At 45.0% G+C, this 26,015-nt stretch overlaps 3 protein-coding genes and 1 long non-coding RNA gene across 5 annotated transcripts in view; 1 reads left to right on the top strand and 3 right to left on the bottom strand.

Annotated features, from left to right (window-relative positions):
* PLAGL1 (PLAG1 like zinc finger 1) overlaps positions 1 to 2,393 on the bottom strand; it is a 35,554-nt gene extending 33,161 nt beyond the window's left edge. Inside the window, exon 1 of one of the 2 annotated variants that reach the window (XM_074990444.1) lies at positions 1,588 to 2,393. The gene's annotated coding sequence lies outside the window, so the exon portion shown is untranslated. Of the gene's footprint in view, positions 1 to 404; positions 482 to 1,587 lie in introns of those variants that run through there. The other variant, XM_074990445.1, reaches the window with a different exon arrangement.
* Positions 2,394 to 3,489: 1,096 nt separating this feature from the next.
* On the bottom strand, positions 3,490 to 4,391 carry SF3B5 (splicing factor 3b subunit 5). Its single transcript, XM_074990442.1, has one exon. The coding sequence runs from the start codon at positions 4,250 to 4,252 to the stop codon at positions 3,992 to 3,994; it is 261 nt and encodes an 86-aa protein (XP_074846543.1). The 5' UTR covers positions 4,253 to 4,391; the 3' UTR covers positions 3,490 to 3,991.
* Positions 4,392 to 4,592: 201 nt separating this feature from the next.
* The window catches only part of STX11 (syntaxin 11), a 54,783-nt gene continuing 33,360 nt past the window's right edge, over positions 4,593 to 26,015 (top strand). Inside the window, exons 1-2 of the mRNA XM_074990440.1 lie at positions 4,593 to 4,733; positions 6,671 to 6,741. The gene's annotated coding sequence lies outside the window, so the exon portion shown is untranslated. The remainder of the gene's footprint in view (positions 4,734 to 6,670; positions 6,742 to 26,015) is intronic.
* LOC142011272 (uncharacterized) lies at positions 6,679 to 25,425 on the bottom strand. The gene is made up of 4 exons (XR_012645028.1): positions 25,324 to 25,425; positions 21,108 to 23,178; positions 18,739 to 18,872; positions 6,679 to 7,217 (listed from the first exon to the last, which is right to left on the bottom strand). It is a non-coding gene; the product is annotated as an uncharacterized LOC142011272 (long non-coding RNA).

The following is a 26,015-nucleotide window of genomic DNA, read 5'->3' as shown; positions in this document are numbered from 1 at the left end:
AGCCCAACAAACAATGTGGCACTCTGCCAGCTGTGCATAATAAACCCTCCCGCTTGTTTCATACAGAGTGTCCAGACTTTGCTCCTACAGGTCCCCTAAGGTTCAGGGCTGGGGTCAAAAATAAGGAGTTCCAAGTGGATAAAGGGGTGAAAGGTAGGAGGGTGGGTGTCAGAGAGGTGAGGGCTCCAACTGGGGGATGGGGTACAGGCTCTGAGGTAGGGCTGGAAATGAGGCATTTGGGATGAAGGAGTGGGCTCCATGCTGTGGCCAACAGTACTGAAATTTAGGAGTAGGCTCAGGGGTACAGGATCTGGGTGAGAGTTACTCCCAGAGCCTGCCCCAGCACCGTGAGTTAATATGCAAAAGGGAGCTCAGAGCAGACAGTTGAAGTGCAGGGTACTTACCTGACCATGCTCCCATTTGGTGTGTCAGGGGAAGCTGAAACAGCTGATGTGCCCCCTCCAGAGCCCCCATTTTGAACCTCTGACCTATAACCTCCACCCATTTCTTTCATTAGGGCTGTGTCTACACGTGCCCCAAACTTCGAAATGGCCATTTGCATGGCCATTTCGAAGTTTACTAATGAAGCGCTGAAATGCATATTCAGCGCTTCATTAGCATGCGGGCGGCAGCTGCGCTTCGAAATTGACGAGCCTTGCCGCCGCGCGGCGCGTCCAGACGGGGCTCCTTTTCGAAAGGGCCCTGCCTACTTCGAAGTCCCCTTATTCCCATGAGCTCATGGGAATAAGGGGACTTCGAAGAAGGTGGCGTCCTTTCGAAAAGGAGCCCCGTCTGGACGCGCCGCGCGGCGGCAAAGCTCGTCAATTTCGAAGCGCAGCTGCCGCCCGCATGCTAATGAAGCGCTGAATATGCATTTCAGCGCTTCATTAGTAAACTTCGAAATGGCCATTTGCATGGCCATTTCGAAGTTTGGGGCACGTGTAGACACAGCCTCGTTGTCCCAAGCCTTGAATTGACTCCTGGGACCAGTAGCCCCGCCCACTAGGCTGAGGGAGGGGCCTTAACAGTGGGCGGGTTAACCCCCCCGCCGCCTTACGAGCGTTTCCAACAGATGCGCACCAGCGATGGCCGCACCCCTGCTCCCATTGGCTGGGATCCCCAGCCAATGGGAGCTGCAGGGGTGGGGCCTGCAGGTGAGGGCAACAGGGACAGAACTTCCCCTGGCGTTCGCGGCAGGGCGCTCTAGGCCGGGGCGGGAACGGCAGCGGATGGGGCCATGTCCCACGCCCGGGCTCGAGTGGCAGCGGCCTTTCTGAGGCGCGTCCCTTCGGCCGGCCCAGGCGCTCAGCGGCCACAGAGCGGATAACGGCGTTGGGCGGGGTCCAGCAGAGCGCAGCCCCAGGGTAACACCCCAAGTCCGTCAGCTCCCTAGCCTCGGCCGGGCCGGACCCTGCAGCGGAGACAGGGACTCTCCCCTCCCCGGCAGGTCTCCTTAGGCCTCCTGGGCGCTCCAGGGGGTCCCGGGAGAGGGCGCAAGGGCGGGCTCGGGCTCCGGAAGGACGGCAGAGCCCCGCTCGGCTCGCCGGGCGCTGGCCCGTCTCAGCCCTACCACCGGCTGCCACTCACCCGCGCCTCCTGCTCATTTCTCCGCTCTGCGGCTGCCTCCTCCGGCCCGGTTGGCGCCCGACTCGGTGCAGGGAGCCCCGGCCAGCTGCTGCCGCCGCGGCGGGCGGGCGGGCGGGCGGAGCGGAGGCGGGGGACTGCCCAGGCACGGTGGGCGGGCGCCCCTGCGCTGCTAGCAGCTCAGCTGGCTCTGCCCCCGCCTCCCGGCCGGACTAGCCGCGGAGCCGCTCTGCGGCCCAGGTCGGGCGCGAAGCAGCGGTTCTGCCTCCGCGTGGGGTAAACGCGGACTCGCTTCCGCGCCGTGAGCACCGCCCTGCCGAGCCCCCTAGTGGTGTCTCCAGCTCACACCGCCGGAGGGTGAGGGAGCAGCCCCCGCTGCAGTCCGGCTGCACAGCTGGGGAGGTATTGGCAGGATCGGGGCCTACTACTACTCACACAAGAAATTAATGCTCTTCTCCACCCATGTAACTGGCTATCGTCCTTCAGTGCCTCTTGGGTCAACTCCGCAATTACCCAGGTCGTTTCACAAGCTCCAGGCCTTCAAAGTCATGTGACTGGCTGCGAAAGACGCGTGAGCTTTAAGAAATAAGTACAGGGCTCTTTTCCCTTCGAGATTATCGGCTGAAGGCTTTTCCAGTTTGCCTCCACAGTCATGAAGGCTACAAACTGACTTTACTGGGAAAGGGGGGCTGGGACCTCCACAATCACTAGACACGATAAACTTGCAAGAGTTTGGGACACCACTTTCGTTTCTGTGAAATGTACTAGCCCCTCATTTTGCAGCAAATGACTGAACAAGAGTTTCAAAATAGTGAAAATGGAGGGAGTTCTTTGCAGGGAAGGAAGGAGTGAAACATTTTAAGTTTCCCAAAATAAACCATTGTTTTGTGTCCCTTATTTTGGGTCTTTGTCACACAGATTTGCACCTTGGCTGGCTAACAGTTAATTCTTTTAAAAACAAGTTCTACCAGGCTTCAGGCAGTTGCTCGCATTTTAAGCACTTATCTACCCCTTTGAAATAGGTTTGTATTATGCCATGATTAAAATGGCAACACCCTGTCTAGTAACACTCCCAACACATTTGAAGAAATCCTTTGTGGTGACCTGTTGCATTCTGTACTCTGCAACACCACCACCGTTTAAAGACTGAAATGCAAATAACTTTACCTCCCACTACAGGTTCAACTCATGCTTCTCAGAGGCAAATACTGCCATCAGTTGATACTTAACGGTGATTTTTCAGTCTCAGAAATATTGAAGTCCCATTGCAGCAATTTCCTTACACTTTCCTCTTCCTCATAAAATTTCAGCACTATGCTCACATCTACATTTTGTGCATGTTACAGTGAGAAACCACTGCCATGTCGGATGGGGGAAACATTTTAAACCACTTAAATCTTGAGAGATTTATTACTGCCAATGGAATATTAGGCACCTGTAAAAAGCTCTGATTATTTTCCAAAACTGTTCCCTATCCCAAGTATTCTGAATTATTTTAAACTCAAATGAAGTTTATTTTTGTTTTAGGAAAATCCTTTAGCAAGGGAAACCACCATGTCATAATATAGGAAAAACATTTTAACCACTTAAATCCTGAGAGATTTTCATTTATCAAAGGAATTTTATTAGACAGCTGCAAAAAGCTATGGGATTATATTCAAACCATTCTCCTATCTAAAATTACTCTCTTGGAGCACCATCAAATCTAAAGATTGTTTGAACTTTGTTAAGTAAATCCCTGATGGGGGAACAACTGCAGTTAATACCATTCTGAAAACCCTGATTTAAGCTTCAGAAACAAACACCTGAAACCCCATGGCTGTGGTTATGAAAGTGACTGATCCCTTTTGTTCTCCTACCGAGCCATTAGCTACCCTACAGGCAGATCACCAGGAGCAGCACATGTGAAAGCTCTCAACGCATTTTTATTTCACGTTTTAGAAATAGCTGAACCGAGCATGGTGTGGTGCTGCGAACAGCGGTGCTCCACAGGAAGTAGTAGTCTCTCCAGCTCAAGCCTTTAGGAGCAGCGGGTCAGATTAGCACCGATTCCAAACACGTGCTTTTTTCGTAGATTGGCTCCATCACGGAAACCGACGGTGGAGTGTCCACATCCCCCCGGCCTGAGAGCTGGCACCGTCCAGTCCGCCTCTCAAGCAGGGCGGCAGAGCAATACGGTACCCGGCTGGAGGGGGGCAGGTAATAACAGGGTTCAGCAGGAGCAGCCCAGATTCCCGCCCCGAAAGCAGCGCGACAACTTCTCCCTCCTCTCAAGAGCAGCCCACCCCGCCCCGCGTCCATCACCCCGGTCTCATTCCCCTGCGGGCAGGCGGGCGAGTTCTTGGGTTCAACGGGCCGGGTCCAAAAGTTTGTGGGGGAGGGGAGAAGAGAGGCAGCTAGGGCGGCGCTAAGACTCCTCGGGCTTGTCGGCGGGCGGGCCGCAGGGCTGCAGCATCTTCTCCATGAGGTTGAAGCGCACGCGCGCCTTGCTCTCGTTCTCGGCGATGGCGAAGTAGTTGAGCAGGTCGAAGTGGCCCATGTAGGAGCAATACGAGTCACGGTGCTGATTCACCAGCCACTCCCACTTGGTGGTGTCCGCGTGCCCCGTGCCGATGTACTTGGACTGCAGGTGCTCCAGCTGGCTGTGGATAGTGTAGCGATCCGTCATGGTGGCACTCCGGGCACAAGCAAGTCACAAACGCTTGTAGGCTTAGCCCTCAGCCAGCATAAAATGGCGGCCGGAAGTGACGTTTGGGAGGAAACACGCCGCCCGGTTCCAGCCCTCGGGCGATGGTGCGTCGATAACTCACTTAAGCGACTTTCGCGTTCCTAGCGAAACTTCACACTGCCAAGAGAACAACAAAACTTTGGTTCAGATCGCCTGGGCATGTCAGGATCACGGCCGCCTGAGAAAGGAGGCAAATTGGTCCCGCCTCTGACCAGCGCATGCGCTCCCTGCACGAGCGCCCCCCATGCATGCTGGGAGTTGTAGTTCCTGCGCCTGCAAGGCGCGCTTAAGCACCGCGGGGACGGGGCACTGCATCTTCCCCCACCTCAGCCCGGCCCGCCTCCATTAGCATCCTGGCTGCCTACCACTGGGCAAGTGCCGCGCCCCGCCCCGCCCCGCCCCGGGAGTAGCACAGCCCGCGGTGCGTGACGCTTGTCGGTCGAGGGGTTCGGGGTGGCTCGGTGTGCGCGACGGGCACCGGTTGTTTTCTTGATAGCGGAGTCTTTGAATCCAGGAAGCCGTTAGCAAACCACCCCGACAAAAGGGGTTTCCTTTCCCCGCGGCCGCACGGCTCTCGTGGGTGCCAGGGGAGAATTCTCGGGTGCTCCTGCAGAGAGCAGGCAGGGGGCTCGGCTGCTCTGAACGTAACCGCGGGCGGGGAGAGTCTGCGCCCCAGAACGGCCGCGTTAGTGTGGTGGGGGAACAGCCACGCCTGTTCCGCATCTGCGTTTTTACTCCCTTCCAGCCAAGGAAACGCGGCGCAGGAGGGGGTCGTTTTGGGTGTTTTTTCTTTGATTCCACAGCGGTAGGTCCTAAAACAAATCAACAATAGGCAGCTCCCTAGATAGTCTCTACCCTCGATTTATGATACGGTGCATACCGGGGTCTCAAGTGACTTCTGCAATATCTGCATTACAACATCCATATTTTCACAGAACTACTTGTCTGATCTTACACGCAGGGAGATCGATGAGAGCTTTGTTAGAAACTTGAAAGACAACTGAGTACTGCATTTGGGTATACGAGCTCCTGAATTACTGTTATCGGAAGGGTGGCCGTGTTAGTCTGTATTGGTAAAAACAAGAAGTCCATAAGTTTTTATGGGCAAAGACCCACTTCATCAGGTGCAATGTAGTAGAGCTTCCAGAGGTCTAAGTATACAGGCTCATGAAGAGGAGGGAGTCCTAGGCAAGAGGAAGGCCAGAGCTGATGAGCAGCTAACGTGGAGGTGTGAACAGCAGGGTCGTTTCTACACATGCCATTTGTTCCTAAAACAGCCTGCGAATAAACAGCACAGAAAATGCCAATGAGGTGCAGATGTAAATTTCCAGTGCCTCATTAGCATATGGTCGCATGATTTGGAGTCCGGAAGTTGTTATGCAAAGTGGTTGCTATCAGAAATATATACCTGCAGTGACTCTAACTGGCCACTTGATGCCAGAGTTGTGCTGTACCTGATTGTAATTATCAGTGTGGCTATATGTACACTAAAGGGTTTTGTCGACAAAACCTGGAGTTGGACCAGCATCTGATGAAGTGAGTCTGTGCTCATGAAAGCTCATGCTCAAAACTTTTCTGTTAGTCTATAAGGTGCCACAGGACCCTTCATTGCTGTTACAGATCCAGACTAACACGGCTACCCCTCCAATACCAGAATCCCAAGGCATTGACAGTAAATCAACAGAACATAGCACTTGTGTCAACAGCCTTCTCCCGCTCCCCATGAGGCATAATGCCTCTATCAACAGATCTGCTGACAGAAAGCTAGGCTAGACATTCCAGGGAGACCTCTGTCAGTAGACAGGACTTCTGGGACACCAGGCAGCTCTGTCTGCTGTGCTTCCAGTTCATCGTTTTGTTGAGAGTGGATGGGCAGTCCAGCCACTCTGACAGAGCGGATTGCTCTTGAGATCGATCTGCTTGGCAGTTTGGCCATGATCTGTTGACAGAAGTTTTGTTGGAAGATATTTTCTGGCAAAAACTTCTGTTGGCACATTGCTGTAATGTAGACCTAGCCAAAGAGTGGTTTCTGCTATTGTGACAGTACAAGTCATCGTAGCAATGGTCTCATGTGAGACAGGTAAATGGAAAAAGATGTACTCATTTTCTACACCAGACTTTTACCTGAGCCAGGAAGCCTCCCATTGAACCTGCATGTAACAGGAGCCTACACATGCTGTGTTAGAGCACACAATACAATTACAGGGACAAATCAGTCCAGAAAGAAGTGTACTTGTATATGTATTTTTTAATATTTGACATGCACCTGGAAGCATTTCAAAGTGTACTTTGCTACTTTTCTGTCACCTAATAGAAATCACAACATAACTTGCTATTTTGCTTGTCCTGCTTATACAGTATTGCAAGAGATTTCCCTGAAAATAAATAAAATTGAGACTTCTCTGGAGACCAGCCTGAAAAGAATGGAGGTATGTTAGAATAATGTGGGGGTAAGATAGGAAACAATTAGCAGTCGTAGATGGAAAATACATTGCATCACAAAAGATTATTTTCCTTATAAGCATGCTTCTCTGGCTCCTGACTAACAGAATTCTTTGATAATTACTTGCATCGATCCTATCACCTCTTTGTCATGCTATGCTAAAAAAACCTCTTGTTAATTACATGGTCTTTTTTCCCCCAGATATTCCATAGTGTCATACACATTGTACAAAACATATTAGATACACATAATTGGCCAAGTTCTGTGATGATGTACAACTTGTATAATTGCAGAATGTTCGTGCATTGTCCCAGTGAGTACCAGTTGGAAAATATTTCTTTAATGAATAATCCTATGTAATGCTCTTATAGTGATGAACCTCTCCTTTCCTCTCTTCATATTTTTCATCCTTGCTATCCAAATCTTGATTCTTTTCCAGTAGGTGAACGGCTCATGATATATCTTAACATAAAATCAAGAGAAATCTTGCTTTAATGTTTTAAATCAGTGATTTAATGTCAGGGAAAAAAGTTTTTCTTAGAACAGAATTGTGCCGATAGGATCTAGCCAAAGCTATACATACTTTTTTAAAAAAAAACACCACAGGGTAAAAACAAAATTCCATTTCCTATCTCTTCAAGGAATGTAAATGTGTCAAGCTTTTTAAATCAGCCTATAATTTTTTTCTCCTATCTCTCAATCAAACCTCCATTCTCAAAATATCATATTGGCATGAGGCCCAGGGCAAGCACTATCCAGAACTGGGCTGGTGACATGTTTTAAGATTTGGTATTTAGCAATGCATCCCTCCTACCAACAGGAACCTTGTATAGTGGAATAGAGAGATTCCCATCTTATAACCCTAAAAGAGTTTGAAATATTAGATTTAAGAATCATAAACTTTTTAAGGAATTTTATAGACAGGTTTAACATGTTTAAGTTTTGAATTTTCCTGTACAACATGGACAGCTTGATAAATTATATCTGGCTTTATTAAAGCTCTCTGAAGCATTATTAAAGTAGTTTTTCTATAAAAGATGTGGCATGTACATGATGGGCATGGTGGGGGATAAACACTGTGATCCTGCAGGGCTCCCATCTATGGGTCTCTACATCAGTGCTTAGCTCTTCTGACTTCAGTATGGCTTTGCATAGTGCATGTGGAGCAGTTTACAAGACAGAAGCTAAACGATATCTGCAGTGTCCTGTGTAATGCAGTCATAGTTTCGCAAAGTATGACTACTACAGTTAGTAATACACTCTCATACTGATGACACCTTTATTCTCATTCCCAATGTTATGTAGTATATACACGTAATGGATTGTGTAATAATAAATTAAATTAGCTCCTAAATCAGGCTAATGTAGTTTAATTTAGAAACTGATAATCTATTCCTTAGCACTCAGGAGCATTTAAAGGAAGTATCACAATAGAGGTCACTAGGACAGCATCTACAGACAGAAGACTGAAATAGAGCAATTTAAGAAACACAGGACAGAGAAAGAGCATCTGTTAAAGAACACATAAAAGTCTCAGAAAAAGATAACTATCATAGTTAGAAAGAAAGTCTGTATTCCAAAGCCTTTGTTTCGGGGTTTCCCAACCCATGGGTCACCATTACATTTCAAAAGGGTCAGGAGCTGGGCTAGGCAGCTCCAAAGGTGGCACTTAAGAATCCATTCACAGTCATGAAGTGGTTCTCAACTTCTTAATTGGATTAACAGCCATCAGGCAGTTAAGACAATCAATTAATTTGAGAACCATTTCAGCTGCAGGGCAAAGAACTGCATACCCAAGCAGCAGTGCCAGGCTCAGGTAAGGTAGGGGCCTGAGTCTGAGGTTGGGAGGGAGGGCTCAGCAGTATGTGGGGTCCCCCCAGCAAGGTTCCTGCAGCTGGCCCCTCCCTAACCAGGGTTCCCATGGCTGGTACTGCTGCCCAGGCTTAACCCCAGCCAGCTTCTAGTCACAGGAGCAGGGTCTCCCCCAGACCTCAGCCAGGTTTCCTGCAGCTGGCTCTGCTGGCCAGGGCTTGGCCCCAGCCAGCTTCCAGCTGTGGGGTTGGGGGTCCCCTCACAGCCCTGGCTGGGGTTTTCGCAGCTGGCGCTGCCAGCTGGGGCTCGGTCCTGGATGGCTTCCAGCTTCAGGGGTCAGATTCTAAACTTTTAAGAATACAATACATGGTGTTATTTAATTCCAGCCCCTGAGTGTGACTCCCCTAGTCCCTGATTGTGGGGTTTAAGCCAGGGGGAGCAGTTTGGGGATGAGTGTCTTTCCCCCCACCACAACTCTGATTAACTATAATAAACATAGTGTTATTTTATTATTGTATTTCCCCTTTTCTATGAAGCAGCTGCTATGAATATATATACGAGGGGGGCAAGTTTATATTCTTGCCTCAGGCGCTAAATTAGCTAGTTACAGCACTGGCTCTCCAACCCACCCCGCACCCAACCTTGCCCCGCTTTTTGAATTGCCTTGGGTCACCACATCTTCCTGAATTGTCATAATGGGTCACCCTCTGGAAATGGTTGGGAACCGCTGCTTTGTTTGGAAAATAACCGCCACCTCTAAATAAATGTGCTGAATTTCTGCTTGAAGCTAAAAATAGAGCAGACAGTCTGACAGGTCAATTTAAACTGCATATAATTACCGAAGGATAGTTTTTAAAAATTCACATTTTTTTCATGCATTTGTAAATAAAATGGAATGTAAAATCAAGAAGATCTGTAAACTGGAGGTTATGTCGGAGCTGTGCTTTGATTTCTCTGGGCCTCATCTTTCTCCCCATTTGTTCCAGGACCTTTTTCGTGTTATTCATCTCAGGTTAAGTATCACAGCTAATATGAAGCAGAGGTGGACATCAGTCTGTCCTGAGTAAGTGCAAAGACACAGCAGAGCTTATATGTTAGCATAAACTCATTTACATCACTTTGTACAGAAAACCCCGGTGTAATTTTTGTGGTCAGCCTAAGATAGAAGGAGCTGGTCAGAACAGTATCTACTACACTTTCTCTGCCAAGTTAGGAAGAGGAGACAACAAATTATTCTCCCTCCTCTCCCTTAAACATTACTTAATATAGCAGTGCACATGTTTTAAAATATTTTAAAATAAACTTAAAAGTGCTCTCCAGAAAGAAATCTATATCTACTTAGAAACGCTAATATTTATCATTTCATTTAAGTACTAGAACAGCATTATCAAAATCCTTATCTTCAAAGAGCTCTATTTCTGTTCCACATGTCTAAAACTCATCCGTAAATACGCAGTGAGTCAACTGATAAGACTTTGAGAAATACAAAAAAATCTTTCAGCAGAAGTACAGAAATGTTGATATATCTGAATCACTAACATGCCTGACTACAATGGTTCATTTGATGCTGTTGTAAATGCATTCTACTAATTTTTGCTATGGAATTTTGATATGAGGATTACTGACAAGACAGAGAATGGATGCACAGAAATCATTGTGGTTGATCATGAAAATAGATATTTAGGAAAGTTTAACCTAAGGATAAGTTGCACAATGCAATACAATTGGTGCATCTTTGTCAAATTGGGTCCTGGCATATCAATGACAAAAGAGACAGTTATCCAGACCAGTGCTGCTCAAACTTCTTAGGTTGACAACCTCTTATTTTAAAAAAAAAAAAAATCATAACCCCCATATATTTTTAAATTCCACTATGAAGCCTCTAGGGGTTCCATTCCAGTCCCAAACCTGGATGAAGGAGCAGGGTTGGTCAGGTGAGTAAGGATGCACTGACCGTAAAACAACAATATGAATGAAATCTGATGTCAGTATGACTAAATGATAAAATACGCTGGCTCGGACGTCACCAACAAGGTCTGTGACACCAAAAGAGCGATCAGGGCTGGGTCGATAAGTTGGCTACAGAAAGAAAATTACAACTAACATGTATACTATCAGTCGGAATGTGGAACATCCGAACAGTGTGGGCAACTGGAAAATTAGAGCTGCTTTGGAAGGAGATGGAGAGATACCAACGCAATATACTTTGACTGGCGGAGATGTGTTGGATGGCATCGAGAGAGATGTGCAGTTGCAAAGTCATTTGGGCAGGGAACGAAACGAAGCATAAGGCAGAGTCCTTTTTAGCAAAAGAGCTAGAGGAGCATTGTTAGGATACAAACTGATGAGTGCAAGAATTATGGTAGCGAGATTCGAAGCAAAACCGTTCTATGTCTTGGTCATTCAGATGTATATGCCCACATCAGACAGTATGGAGGAAGAGATTGAGCTATTCTGTAAAGACTTGACAAAGATGCTATAGAAAATACTGAAGAGAGATGTGTTGATCATCGGAGGAGATTGGAACGTGAAGGTTGGAAGAGATAACAAAGGTTGTGAGAGAGTCATGGGAAGGTTTGAATATGGAGAAAGAAACAAATGAGGCGAGAAACTACTAGAATTTGCTACGGAGCATGAGATGGTGATCTGCAACATGAGATTCCAACAGAAGGACAGTAGGAAGTGGACAGGGCAGTTGAGTGAAAGGAAGTCCAAGAACATGATAGATATGATTTTGATAAGAAGATGGGTAATATCAGTACAGCTGTACTTTCCAAGGAGGAGATATAGCTTGACATCAGTAGACTGTGATCCGAGTCATCAAGATGAAACTCAAGAGAAAGTGTAAGACAAAGTTTAAGACAAGAAGGCTATGTCTACACTAGACATACACATGCAAATGGCCATTTCGAAGTTTACTAATGAAGCGCTGAAATACATATTCAGCGCCTCATTAGCATGTGGGCGGCCACTGCACTTCGAAATTGACGCGGCTCACCACCATGCGGCTCGTCCAGACGGGGCTCCTTTTTGAAAGGACCCCGGCTACTTCAAAGTCCCCTTATTCCTATGAGCAAATGGAAATAAGGGGACTTTGAAATTGACGCGGCTCACCGCCACGTGGCTCATCCAGATGGGGCTCCTTTTCGAAAGGACCCCACCTACTTCGAAGTCCCCTTATTTCCATTTGCTCATAGGAATAAGGGGACTTCAAAGTAGGCGGGGTCCTTTTGAAAAGGAGCCCCATTGGGATGAGCTGCGCGGCGGCGAGCCGCGTCAATTTTGAAGTGCTGCGGCCGCCCGCATGCTAATGAAGCGCTGAATATGTATTTCAGCGCTTCATTAGTAAACTTCGAAATGGCCATTTTTTCGAAGTTTGGGGCTAGTGTAGACATAGCCGAAGACATGTATCAAGGCTAGGAGAAGAAGAACTAGGGAATGAGTAGAGAGCAGTGCTCAAAGAGAAGATTAAGAATGCAGCCACAGAGAAAGACCTAGAAAAGAGAGTCAAAGGGATAGCCATGGCAATAGAAGAAGCAATTGAGCAGACTGTTCCAGAAGAAGAGAAGGTTAATAAGAAGTGGATCACACAGGAGACACTGAAGTTGGTACAAGAAAAGAGAGCACTGAAGCTCAGAAGAGATGTTTCTGAGAGGGTGGAAAAGCAATATAGGGTGAAATGCAATGAGGTGAGGTAAGGAAAGCAGCCAGAAAAGATAATGTGAAATGGTTAGAGCAGCAGTGTGAAGATACAGACAGGTATTACAGCGAATGTAAGACCAGGAAGGTGTATAGGATGATTAGGAATATTAATAGGAAGTGGCAGCCGAAGCAGATGGTGATCAAAGATGAGAACAAAGGGGGGCTGATGAACAAGGAGAAAATTATGCAGCGATGAATGAGATATTGCACTGATCTATACAAAGCACAGTTGGACCCAAGTGTCTCAGAGAGATTGACTGAAGAACTGAAAGAGATATCTCCACTGAACATTGAGAGTGAGACCAATATTTCAATGGAGGAAGTAGAGCAGTGAAATGACTAAAGAACAACAAGAACCTTGGAAATAAGATCATGGGAGAGATGATTAAATATGACAGAGAAAGTATGATTCAGGAAACACATCAATTATGTAATGTAGCATGGAAAGAAGGGAAGGCATCTAAGTAATGGACAAGATCCATGATAGTGACTATACACTAGAAAGGAAGTGCATCGGAATGCAAGAACTACAGAACGATTACCCTAACTAATGACCTAAGGAAGGTGCTGATGATGATACTGACAGAGAGACTAAGATTGTGGATAGAAGAACATCTAATGGACAAGCAAGCAGGGTTCAGGAAAGATAGAAGTACCATACAGCAGATATTGGTGCAAAGATTGATAGCGGAGAAATCTCGACAAAAGAACAAGAACATCTACACTTGCTTCGTCAATTTTTTTCAGAAGGCATTTGACAGTATAGATCAGAAAGCAACTTGGGCGGTGTTAGAGTCATACAGAGTGGATAGCAGACTGATACAGTTGTTGAAGGATATCGGGGACAATGTGGAGGCAGTGGTGAGAACATGCAGAGAGTTGGGAAATTGGTTTAGAACGAGTAGAGGTATGAAACAAGGAGATCCGATATTGCTGAGTATCTTCATCACGCGGAAGAGGTAGAAGGGATATCTGTGCATGGGATAAGAATTAACAATTAGAGGTTCGTGGATGATATAGTTATTGAGGGAGATGAGGAGAAGCTAGCAAAAACCAGTGCAGGTTCTAAATGAGGAAGGGAAGCAGTATGGACTGATTATGAACATTGATAAAACCAAAACAATGGTATTTGGAAATAAGGAAATAGGAAGGATGATCAGTGTAGATGGGATTGAACTAGAGAACACAGAGAAGTTCAAGTATCCGGGGAGCAACATAAAATACAATCTAGACTGTAAGAAGGAAATAGTGATGAGAATAGCAAAAGCAACAGCTAGTTTGAAGGTGATGGATGAGATCTGGAAAAGAAAAGCGATTAGCTTAGGGACAATGCTGAGCATCTTGAAAATGTATGTATTCAGCAGCATGTTGTATGGATGTGAAACATGGGTGATAATGAAAGATTCAAACGGAAGAATATTGGCATTTGAGAGGAGTTGTTGCTATAGAAAGATCCTGAGAATAGGATTGATGCAGAAGGTCACCAACAAGCAATTACGTAGGAAGAAACAGCCAAAAGAGAACCCACTGCAAAAAGTTATACAATGGAAGTTACAGCTATTTGGGCACATCTTCAGAATTAACGACAAATGAAAAACCAAGACCCTGGTATTCGGCATAATGGACAGTTTAAATAGGAGAGGCAGACCCCACAGAGAATGGGTAGATGATATAGTAGATTGGCACAGAGCTAGTCTACAGAAACTAAGCCACTCCACACTAGAGAGGGAAAGATGGAAGGAAATAGCGAGAGAGGCATCAGACACCAATGGGCGCTGATGCCATGGTGGTGGTGGTGATGATATATTTTTAGCTTACCTTTATAGTAAATGTATCAATGATTATAAGAAGCCCTGTATAAATTAATGTCCATACGAACTATGTTAAAAGAACATTTTTAAGGTTGTAAAGGCAAGCACTCAAAAGTTAGGATATGCCAAAAGTGAAGTTGTCTGTAGAACCTTAGTTTGGTCTCCCCTTCGGTTCTTGTGTCAGCTACATTTCTTGTCCAGGCTGCCTGAGTCCCATGAAGGGACACCAAGAGCACAGGAGTGGACAGTCTTTCTGCTCTCAGTTGAAATGCCTGACTTCAGACTCGGCATGGCAAATAGCAGCCCAGAGCTGCACTTGCAGGGAAAATCCTGCTCAATCTGAGGATGGACGGGGGAAAGAGAATCTTCACAGATTTTAGTAGCTAAAATCTCAGAAATCTCTATGGAACGTGTGCAGTCTGCAGATTTTACAAAGCCTATTGAATTGGCCAAATTTGGATACATTATAATAGGGGACAACAGAAGGCACTGTAACGACCTTGGCCCATGGCAGTTGCCCCCTCTAGGTGGCATGGGCCGACACAGCTCAAGGGATGGCTGGAGTCAGACAGACAGTTTGGAAGCCCAGCTCTTAGTTCAGGGCATGGCAACAGACACGCAACAGTTGGGAAGCCGAGCCCTTGGTTCAGGGCGGGGCTGCAGGTGTGCCACTATCCACCAATCAGGGTGGCTTTGGAGAGGCGAGGGGTTGCCTCTCCAGGGTGGTGGGGTAGGGGGACGCAGGCCCTCCCACTCCACTGCCTCCCGGCCCGGGGACGTACTAATCGCTCACACCCTGAGCTTGGTAGTGGGGATCCAGACTGCAACACACCACCATGGGCTCAGGAGGAGCGTTCCCCAGGCCACTTCCTACCTCAGCCTCCATTGGTGCTGAGTCCCAGTCGGCGTGGTCCGCCTGTCCAGGCTGGTGGGTCTCCTCTGGTAGGTAGCCCTCGGTAGGTCCGGCCAGTCGGACATCTCCACGTTGTTCGGATAGTCCATAGGTGGCAGGACTGTGGGCTCCAGACGGTCGGAGGCCTCAGCACTGTGGGCATCAGGCAGGAGTCCAGGACCGTGCTCTTCTGGAACCCCAGGGTAACTAGCCACAGGCAGTCTCTGGTCCTGGCAGGGCCTCAGAGGAGGGGGCCCTCCACTGGCACAAGGGCCCCCGTAGATCCGGGAAGTTGGCGTAGTGGCCTAACAGCAGGCTTAGCTGCAGCTGCCCAGGCTGGTCTGGGCTGCTGGGGGACAGCTCTCACCGGCAGGCTGGTTGCTGGCGGGTCCCCCGCTCCTGGCACCCAGGAGCCTGGTCAGAGCCCTCCACCCTGCTTGGAGGCCTGGCCTTTAATGGGCCTTGAGTCCCGCCGCTGGCCCTTCCAGCTCTATGCACCGCCCTCTAGGGGTGGGACACAAGTATTCTGGCTCTGGGCCTGCCCACCAGGGTCTCTGAGCAGCCTCCTCTGCCTCTGAGTTGGGGGGGCCACAGCACCTCACTACGGGCACCTTCCTGCCAAATTTCAAGTCCTTGCTCCAAATCTGGGGGCTCTAGAGTTGTTAAGAAAAAAATCTCTTGTGCTTTTTCTTTGAACACAAGTAAAGCAAAGTAGTTTTTCCTAATTTAATTCTTGGAAACTGATGCACTATTTTGGCTGAAACTTTGCAAAATTGTCAGCCTGAGAAAGACACCAACATAGAAAATATCATGCCAAATGGTTAAACTGTGGGAAAACAATAAGAAATTTAAAACTGAGTTTTATAATGTGAAAACCACCATTTCAGGGACAAAACTGGTGGAGCATCTACACACAAAATGCATTTCGTCGACAGACTGACAACAAAAGTTGGCACTTCAGCCGACAGCAATCCACCTCTCCACAATGAGGAATAATGCCTTTATAACAGTTTCTGTTGACAAAAACACTGTGTCGATGCTCCGGGGGGCCGTCTGTCAACACGCAGGGTTTCCGGTTCACCAGGCAACATTTGCAGATCTTCCAGTTGGCCATTCTGTTGACAGAGTGGCTGGCCACTCTGGCCACTCTCTGTTGACAGAGCACATTGCTCTTTCAGTCTGCTTTTGTGTGTGAGCGTGATCTGTCGACAGAAGTTTTGCTGGAAAATCTCTTCCAACAGTAACTTCTGTCAACAGATCACTGTAGTGTAGACGTAGCCTGTCGATAAAGCAGTTAAGAAAGTCACGTGAAAAACAGTTTCCTTGCATGTTCATATGCAGCAGCTGCTTCATTTACCTTGGTATGTAAGCTATTTTATTGCTTGGGATAAGACCTACGTCATTCTCCTTGTGTGGTTTTTCCCTTTTTCCTATCTTTGTCTGTTTTACACATTTTGATTGCAGTCTCTCCTTGACAAGGCTTGGCTTTAACTTTGTTTTGTATAGAAGCTGACACAAGGAGGCCCTTAGGCATTACAGCAATAAAATAATAGCATGGAGATGGTTAAAATTTAACTCTGTTTAGAAGGCCAGCACAGGTATCTATCAATTCTACCAAGGCACCTTTTGATGTTTTAATTAAATAGGGAAAATATATATGTATGTGTCTATATTCCATTACTTCCCTTTCCTTATCTACTATATATATATATATATAGATATATATATATATATAGTAGATAAGGAAAGGGAAGTAATGGAAGATTATCGCACACATCTTCCTAGGGCGTTCTCCAGTTTTCTGTTCCAGATAGGGCCTAAATATGTGGTCACTGTTCACAAGGGACTCAGTATCAGAAAATGCTGACCATGCCAGCCCCAATCAATTACACTCAGCACTTTGCTTCTGGCACGTCTGGGAATAACATTTCAACCTGCTTTACAATTAGGGCTAGATACAGCAAAAACACTATTGCAAAACCAGAACGGTGGCTGTTCCAGTTGCCACACGATATAACATTGATATTGAGTCCATTAATGCTACATGGATTCAAGTTGCATATGCTTTATAAAAGTAAACATAGTCTATATATCACACACAGTGCAAGGTCTGATTAGTCCAATCAAATTCTGTTTCTTTTTTTCCATACACAACAATTACAATTATTTGTGATGAGAGAATGGGGCAGGTGAGAAGGTAACCACTGTCTAAGAAGTAATTGTCCTATCCTGTGCTAGTTAACTATTCAGTTATAGCAACCACAGTTGGCTTTCTCATACATACATCACTGTTGGAAGGTTCTTTCTGAATGACTCTTTCATGCAGAACTGGTATGTATTGTAAATGGAGAATAGAATCTTGCACAGACTTTTGAGTCATAAACTAATTTACATAATTTAAAGAATAAAACAAGCTAGTCCAGTGACTCAGCAGGATATCACAGTCTTTCACACATGCACACACACCTGTAACCTAGAATGTAGATCAGATTTAATGACAACATTAACTATTGCAGTGACATGTCTACTTCACATATGCTCTTCTGTCCAAATTTATGCTAAGCAATGCACAATTTATAGTTATAGGTACACGGTATGATCATACAGTCAGGAAAATAGGACTTGCAATACTGGATAAAATTCATGATCCTTCTTGTTTCATTACCTGTCTCCAACAGTGACCAAAACTATATGTTTCAGAGGAAGATGCAAGAAACAACCCCATACTCCTGGTGTCCCTACACTTCCAACTGTGAGAAGCTGGGACTAAATAACAGGGAATAGATCACTTGAAATTCCCTTGTTCTGTTCATTCCCTCTGAAGCATCTGACACTGACTACCACTGAAAACAAGATACTGGGCTAATAGACCATTGATCTGACCCAGTGTTCTAAGCCTTGCAATAGGCAGATGTGGCATTATCTGTCCCTGAAATCCATCAAATAGAGATGCTTGTGATAACTAGATAGCCCTAAGCCAGAGGTCTGTGACCAGAATCACAAGAAGAGCCATTTTTTCAAATTCAGTTACAAAATCAATCCTTGAAGAGCCATGATGCATGTGAATATGAGACAGTCCTTAATAAATAACATCAAACTGTGCTTTTTAGGTCCCCTATTTTAATAACAGTGCACATACAATTATTTGTACCAGTTAGAAAGTTGTTACCTCATCTCCAGCCTGTACCCACCTCAGCCCCAAAATCCAACCCCAATCCCCAGGCTTTACTCCTCCATCCCACAAACCCTCCTTTCCACCCCCAGCCTTAACCCCTTTGAGCCCCAACCTCCCTCCCCACCCCCAGGCTTAACTCTTCTGAGCCCTAACCTCCACCCTCCCTCTGCCCCTAGGATTAACTTGCATCAGCGCACAGCTCCTCGCCACCTTCTTAGTGGGCTGCCTAGCTCCCGTGAGGGCTGGCTCAGCTGCCCCTAGTCGCCTGCTGGCTGACTTCTGCCCATGTGGGGTGGCCCCCTGCTGGGTGGTTTTCACTTCTGGGCTCCCCACCACCCTTGACTGCACAGTGGCTCTGGAGCTGCCAGCACTTAAATGGAATTTATGCAGCAGCCACCTCTGGAGACACACGTGGAGTCAGCATCAGCAGCGCTCGGAGCCACAAGTGGCTACTTAAGAGCCGAAGGTTGCTGATCCATGCCCTAAGCACTTGCCTTTTCAATAAGATAGTTTCATTTTCTTTATGCAAAGAATCACCATGTAAACAATTTCTCAGCTACTCCTAAAATATGTCTTTAAAAGGCCACTCACCTCTCATTGGCATTTGTTTGTGCATTTTTGGGCTTTCTGAATGGGACTAGGAATAGGAGGGAGAGACAGGTTTTCAGTCATGGTCAACAGCCTCCTGCCGTAGATGAAAACATCTGTGCTCATTGTAACAGAACCTGTGGTTCAAGGATAGGCCTTATCAGCCACCTGAGGATCCACAACTCCCATGGAAGAAGATCATACTTGGCAACGCGTGATTGCCATCATCATCACTAAATATATACTTCATTAAAGGGCAAATGTTAGAGAGCACAGACAGAATCATGGTATGTTCACTAAAAAGTAAGGCCGTGTCCACACTAGCCCCAAAATTCGAAATGGCCACGCAAATGGCCATTTCGAAGTTTACTAATGAAGCGCTGAAATGCATATTCAGCGCTTCATTAGCATGCGGGCGGCCACGGCGCTTCGAAATTGACACAGCTCGTCCTGAAGGGGCTCCTTTTCGAAAGGACCCCGCCTACTTCGAAGTCCCTTTATTCCCATGAGCAGATGGGAATAAGGGGACTTCGAAGTAGGCGGGGTCCTTTCGAAAAGGAGCCCTGTCAGGACGAGCCACGCAGCGGTGAGCCGCGTCAATTTCGAAGCGCTGCGGCCGCCCACATGCTAATGAGGCGCTGAATATGCATTTCAGCACTTTATTAGTAAACTTTGAAATGGCCAATTGCATGGCCATTTCGAAGTCTGGGGCTAATGTAGATGTGGCCTAAGAGCTAGAAAATGAGGGAATGTCCTGAGTGGGTGCAAAGCTTTTAAATTTCTAAAAGCAGAATTTAGCTTTTAATTCAGAAGGTCTGGGAGCCAAAGAACAATTAGGGAGAAACTTCTCTTAGCAAACAATATTATAGCATGTGGAATGTTCCTCCAAACCAAAAAACAGTAGCAACTAAAGTATGATAACAGTCATGTAGCCTTACAGCTAGAAAAAAAAAAACTCATGAGGGTTAAGCAGGAGCCAGGCAATTACACATTGCTTCCTTATAATGCAAATTAATAACTTCATGCAATTATCTCAAAATGCTTTACAAACAGTATTTCATTAATACTCACACCCTCTTTATCCTGCAAGAAAATAGCAGTAGCTGTATTTTATGGCAAAAGAAACTCAGGTAAAAGTATTTAAGTGCCTTGCCAGAGATGAGTTAGTGGCAAGATCAGACATACAACTCAGGGCTAGTAACAGAGAGGTAGCCGTGCTAGTCTATATACTATCAAAACACAAAAGCAGTCAAGTAGCACTTTAAAGACTAACAAAATAATTTATTAGGTGAGCTTTCGTGGGACAGACCCACTTCTTCAGACCATAGCCAGACCAGAACAGACTCAATATTTAAGGCACAGAGTCCTCCTTGATTACTGTTTTTGGTTTTCTCTGCCTTAAATATTGAGTCTGTTCTGGTCTGGCTATGGTCTGAAGAAGTGGGTCCGTCCCATGAAAGCTCACCTAATAAATTAGTTTGCTAGTCTTTACAGTGGTACTTGACTGCTTTTTTGTTTTAACTCAGGGCTACTGATTCCAATTCCCCTGTACTGAGCATGACTGTGTCTCCCCAATGTTTTCTTATGAGTCACAAAAGCTGAGTGCCCAAGCACAGTGTGTACTATCCAGATAAGATTTGCTTATGACTACAAGCAAAAACATGACCACAAAATGTAACTGCTTGCTGTTTGTAAATGAGCCCTATGGAAAATTTCATTATCAGTCAAGATTCTGTTTCCTCCTCCATTCTCAAGTAGCCATTAAGCTGAACCCACGCTGTCACTTACACATTTCTTACACTTCACACTTTAAAGCATTATAACTTCTTTGGAACCTAAAATTGGTATGCAAAGCCACTCAAGTGCTTAACCCCAATAAATTCTAACACTTCTGCAGCAAAATGAGAAACTGTCACTTCATTATCAGAACCTCAGTCAATGCTTGCTTAGGAAATCAAGCCCAGTATGAACACACTTTTAAAGCAGTACTATCACTGTAACTTGTACAAGCAACAGATATACATCTTAAAATACTGAAGAGACAATGAACAGTAAGTAGAGTTATCTGGTCCAGGAACATCCACGGTCTGGCCAGACCAGAGAATCCCAGTTTTTAGAGTTACAACCTGTACAGTACTTTTTATTTGTTTAGAATTACTGTGCATGACTCTGTACAGTTAGTTTACACCACATTTCATTTTGTCTTGGGCTGAATGTTTCCTAAGTATTATCTGTACCACAGTAAACTCTCAATTTTATGGAACCCGATTTATCGGACTTCGGGAACAACAGATGTCACCCCGTTGTTCCCAAAGTCTGCTGGGGGTCTGTAAAATCATCCCTCCCCCCAAAAAAAAAGTTAAGTAACTTACCACTGATGGAGCCTGGGGGAGCCACCACCTCCTCCAAGGGAGCTGCCATGTGTACATGGGGGCTCTTGCGGCAGCTCCTGCAGGCTGTGCGGTGGCCCTTCCAGCTGTGTGGGGTGAAGCGGCTTCAGCTGCATTGCGAAGCAGCTCCAGCCACGTGCAGTGAGGCTGCTGCAGCTGTGCAGCCAGATGCCTCCAGCTGCACATGGCAAAGTGGCTCCAGCTGTGTGGCGGAGCGCCACCAGCTGCTGACACGCGCCTCCAATGCCACAGTGGGGTCCAGCAGCTCCTCTGGTGAGTCACAGAGTTTGTTTGGGTTTTTTTTGATGGCAGTGAGGCTGGGGCTGGGAGAGCCTGGCAGGGGTGGGCGGGCAGGTAAACCCTTTCATAGAATACTCAAGGAGCTGATAGAAGAGGCATCTGAGCCTTTATCTATCGTCTTTGGAAAATCATGGGAGACAGGAGAGATTCCAGAAGCTGGAAAAGGGCAAATGTAGTGCCCATCTATAAAAAGGGGAATAAGAATAACCCAGGAAACTACAGGCCAGTCGGCTTAACTTCTGTGCCAGGAAAGATAATGGAGCAGATAATTAAAGAAATCATCTGCAAGCACTTGGAAGGTGGTAAGGTGATAGGGAACAGCCAGCATAGATTTGTAAAGAACAAATCATGTCAAACCAATCTGATAGCTTTCTTTGGTAGGATAACGAGCCTTGTGGATAGGGAAGAAGCGATAGATTTGGTATACCTAGTCTTTAGTAACGCTTTTGATATGGTGTTGCATGATATTCTTACAAAAAACTAGGCAAATACAATTTAGATGAGGCTACTATAAAGTGGGTGCATAACTGGCTGGATAACTGTACTCAGAGAGTAGTTCTTAATGGTTCTCAATCCTGCTGGAAAAATATAATAAGTGGGGTTCCGCAGGGGTCTGTGTGAGGACTGGTTCTGTTCAATATCTTCATCAGCGATTTAGATATTGGCATAGAAAGTATGCTTATTATGTTTGCAGATGATACCACGCTGGGAGGGGCTGCAACTGCTTTGGAGGGTAGGGTCATAATTCAAAATGATCTGGATTAAATTGGAGAAATGGTCTGAGGTAAACAGGATGAACTTTAATAAGGACAAATGCAAAGTGCTACTACACTTGGGAAGGAACAATCAGTTTCACACATACAGAATGGGAAGAGACTATCTAGGAACGACTACAGCAGAAAGGGATCTAGGGGTTATAGTGGACCACAAGCTAAATATGAGTCAACAGTGTGATGCTGTTGCAAAAAAAGCAAACATGATTCTGGGATGCATTAACAGGTGTGTTGTGAACAAGACACGAGAAATCATTCGTCCGCTCTACTCTGTGCTGGTTAGGCCTCAGCTGGAGTATTGTGTCCAGTTCAGGGCACCGCAGTTCAAGAATGATGTGGAGAAATTAGACAGGGTCCAGAAAAGAGTGACAAGAATGATTAAAGATCTAGCGAATGTCACCTATGAAGAAAAGCTGAAAGAACTGGGCTTGTTTAGTTTGGAAAAGAGAAGATCGAGGGGCAACATGATAGCAGTTTTCAGGTATCAAAAAGGGTGTCATAAGGAGGAAGGAGAAAACTTGTTCTTTTTGGCCTCTGAGGATAGAACAAGAGGCAATGGACTTAAACTGCAGCAAGGGAGGCTTAGGTTGGATATTAGGAAAAAGTTCTTAACGGTCAGGGTGGTCAAACAGTGGAATAAATTGCCAAGGGAGGTTGTGGAATCTCCATTGCTGGAGATATTTAAGAACAGGTTAGATGGATGCCTGTCAGGGATGGTTTAGACAGTACTTGGTCCTGCCATTAGGGCAGGGGGCTGGACTCGATGGCCTCTCGAGGTCCCTTCCAGTCCTAGTATTCTATGATTCTATGATAATGGACTTTTGGTAATAGCGGACAACCTTACCCCCCATTAGTCCATTATATTGAGGGCTTACTGTACTGTAATGCCCACAGGTCTTGACCAGGGAAGGGAGGCTCAGTGTGATAACCCCTATAAAAACGAATAGTAAATGACAGTTCCTGCCTACAAGATCTTCTTCCTATGAGTAAAGGAAAAAAGTAAGAATAAAAAGATTATACAAAAATACTTCTCAGAAACAAAAGTTCAATCATTTAAATTTTCTGTTGTAGTTCTAATATGTAGCCTTATATTAATAACGTAAAATCCACTGCCTCTAAAATATCTTGTTCTCATCATTCATATATATTGGATGTGTTATCCCTTGCAGGTAAAAACAAAATTCTGATGGTCTCTGTGCGGATACTGATATTCTGAAATAACTGAGTCCACACACACTGATAATCAGGAATAACTCCATGTGCAGACAACTATGTAAACCTTAACTACATCAGGATATATTTTACCTGCAGTTTCCAGTGGGTGCATATCTATTGGTGGATGGTGTAGTTTAGCCAATGCTTACTTAGGTGGAGTAGGGTATTTTTACCACCGGGCTGGCTAACCTTTGAATCACCACTTATGGGGTTGCACTCACTAGAAGTTACCAATCCAGAAAATCTTTTTGTTGATATAGTCATACGGTTGTTCTCCCAATTGCCACCCAACTCATTTTCCTTTATGAAAGGTAAGCTAGTTCTCTAGTTTGAGTAAATCACCATACTGCCACTCACTGCAATAAAACTCTTAAAGGATATTTATAGCTAGTCAGTGCCAGTAAATCTTCAATTTCTATAGTCTGTGTATTTGACTGTGACTGAAAATCTATCCCCAGCATCTTTTAAATAGCCACACATATCTATAACTAGGTTTCAAAAAATAAAACACAAGCTCCTCTTTTCCTCAGCTCAGGTTCATGACTTGTTTGACAAATATCCCTGTACCTCGTGTGTCACGTTGATTGTTAACTTGTTTCCTTGCTAGAATACAAATCTGTAAACTACAAATATAAAAATGACATGGTTTCATTGAAAGTGATACATGGAAATCTGACGTACTATTATTGTGCCAACTTTAAATTATCTGTATGCAGTTTGGCTTTCTATTCAGTAACGATAATTAGTCATGGATGGGCTGTGAAATTTATTCTGCCCATGAATCCACAAATAAGTCACCAGAAAAGGCTTTTATTCAACTTTGGAGAGCATTTTGGACACCTATGCTTTTTCTTCTTGAACGTAATCACGTTATTCTAAGATAGACTACTTAAAAGTTCTCTTCATAAGCCTAACCATAAAGTCACTTGAAAGCTTCAGATATTGCCAAATGCCTCCTGAGCACAATGGCTGTATGATAAGAGAATATATGGTGCAGTCTTTGCTAGCTGCCAAGCCCATTTTGAATGAATTTCAAGGTGCCCTTTATGGAACTGAAAGATGCCTACAGAATTGAATAAGGATTATAAATTATGATTCTATATAAATTAAAAACCCATAAAATGGATTTATGAGTTGGTTTTGTTTGTTTGTTTACCTATTTAGTAGAAAATATGTCATTTTTTAGTTATTTATAGAGGATGCACCAAAAACTGCAGAAGGCTAACATTTTCTATTAAATGTGTCAGATAATTTCCATAAGTGGGATGATCATCTTTACAGAGCCCTTAAAAGTCTAGGACTTAGCTACCCTCTGTACCCGCCCTTTCTGATTTGCCAGGTGATCTACCCCATCACTGTCCAAGGGAGACAAATGAAGAGGCAAGTAACAGGGCTTTCTTGGTCACAGAAACTAGACTCAATAACCTGCTGAGGTCCCTTCCAGTTCTATGAGATTTGTATCTCTGTATTCCCTCTGGAATGTACTGCTGTTAGAAATTCCCCTACAACTGAGCCTGGCTGTATTCAGGAACTTGTTTGAGCTGCACCTCTCTCTCGCCTTTTTGTTATCTGTTGGGTTTGGCATCCCTAATATTGAGACCACTAGTGAGGTTTTCCCATCTCTGCTCTTTACAGCTGTAATATTACAAAGGGTTGGGCTCCCTATGCTTTTAAAGTTTTATTGCTTGTAATCTAAACCATATTATGCACATGCAGATTTCCGGTGATGCTAGTTATGGTAACTTGTACTATGGGGATAGGCGGTGGATAAATATTTTTAATTAAAAAATTCATTCAAACAAAAGCTTTTTCTTATGTATTATGTATTTGAGAGAGTTTGTCTGTTTGATCAAGAACTCCTCAAGAATAAGAGCTAAAACTACCAAATTCAGTATGCAGCTTCGTCTTACCACAATGTTAAGCAGCTTAACGGTTTGGGTGTACCAGGAAAACAGGATGTGCTAGGAATGGGATTGCTTCTCATAAAACCTAAGAGACAAGAGACGGCATTGCCAAATCAAGTACAGTCCTCAAAACTGAGCAAATGTTGAAAGAGACAAGTAGGATGAACCTGGAATAGGATTGTTTCTCAATAAACCTTTTTGAAGAAAGATAAAATGGAGAAATTTGGAATAACGCTCTGCTTTGGCAAAGGTAAATCAAAACTTAAGGCCTCAAAAACAGAAGAAAATGTTATTGGAAATCAGATTGACTATAGCCCTTTTTTGTTACAACTTAGTGAATGATAAGAGTTTAAAGCAATGAAAAAAATACACTTGACAGAATTCTCATTTAAAATTTTACTAAAAAATTAAATGGAAAAATTATAGGAATCTTTTTAAGAAATCTAAAAAATATAATTTTATAAAAATAACACTGTATTGCTGAAAATTAAAATCATATAAATAAAGCCTGTACATTTTCCTTTTATTTTCCCAAAAGAACCCTTAATTAAGGACTAATGCAACACCAGGTAAGTCTGCTAGTCATACATAAAGGCTGTGTCTACACTACCTCCCTAGTTCAAAGGGAGGATGGTAAGTAGGGTGTCGGGAGATTATTGATGAAGTGCTGCGCTGCATATGCAGCACTTCATTACACT

Source organism: Carettochelys insculpta, chromosome 3 (genome assembly GCF_033958435.1).
Source record: "Carettochelys insculpta isolate YL-2023 chromosome 3, ASM3395843v1, whole genome shotgun sequence".
NCBI classification, from domain to species: domain Eukaryota; kingdom Metazoa; phylum Chordata; order Testudines; family Carettochelyidae; genus Carettochelys; species Carettochelys insculpta.
This window is presented reverse-complemented; position numbering and strand designations above follow the sequence as displayed.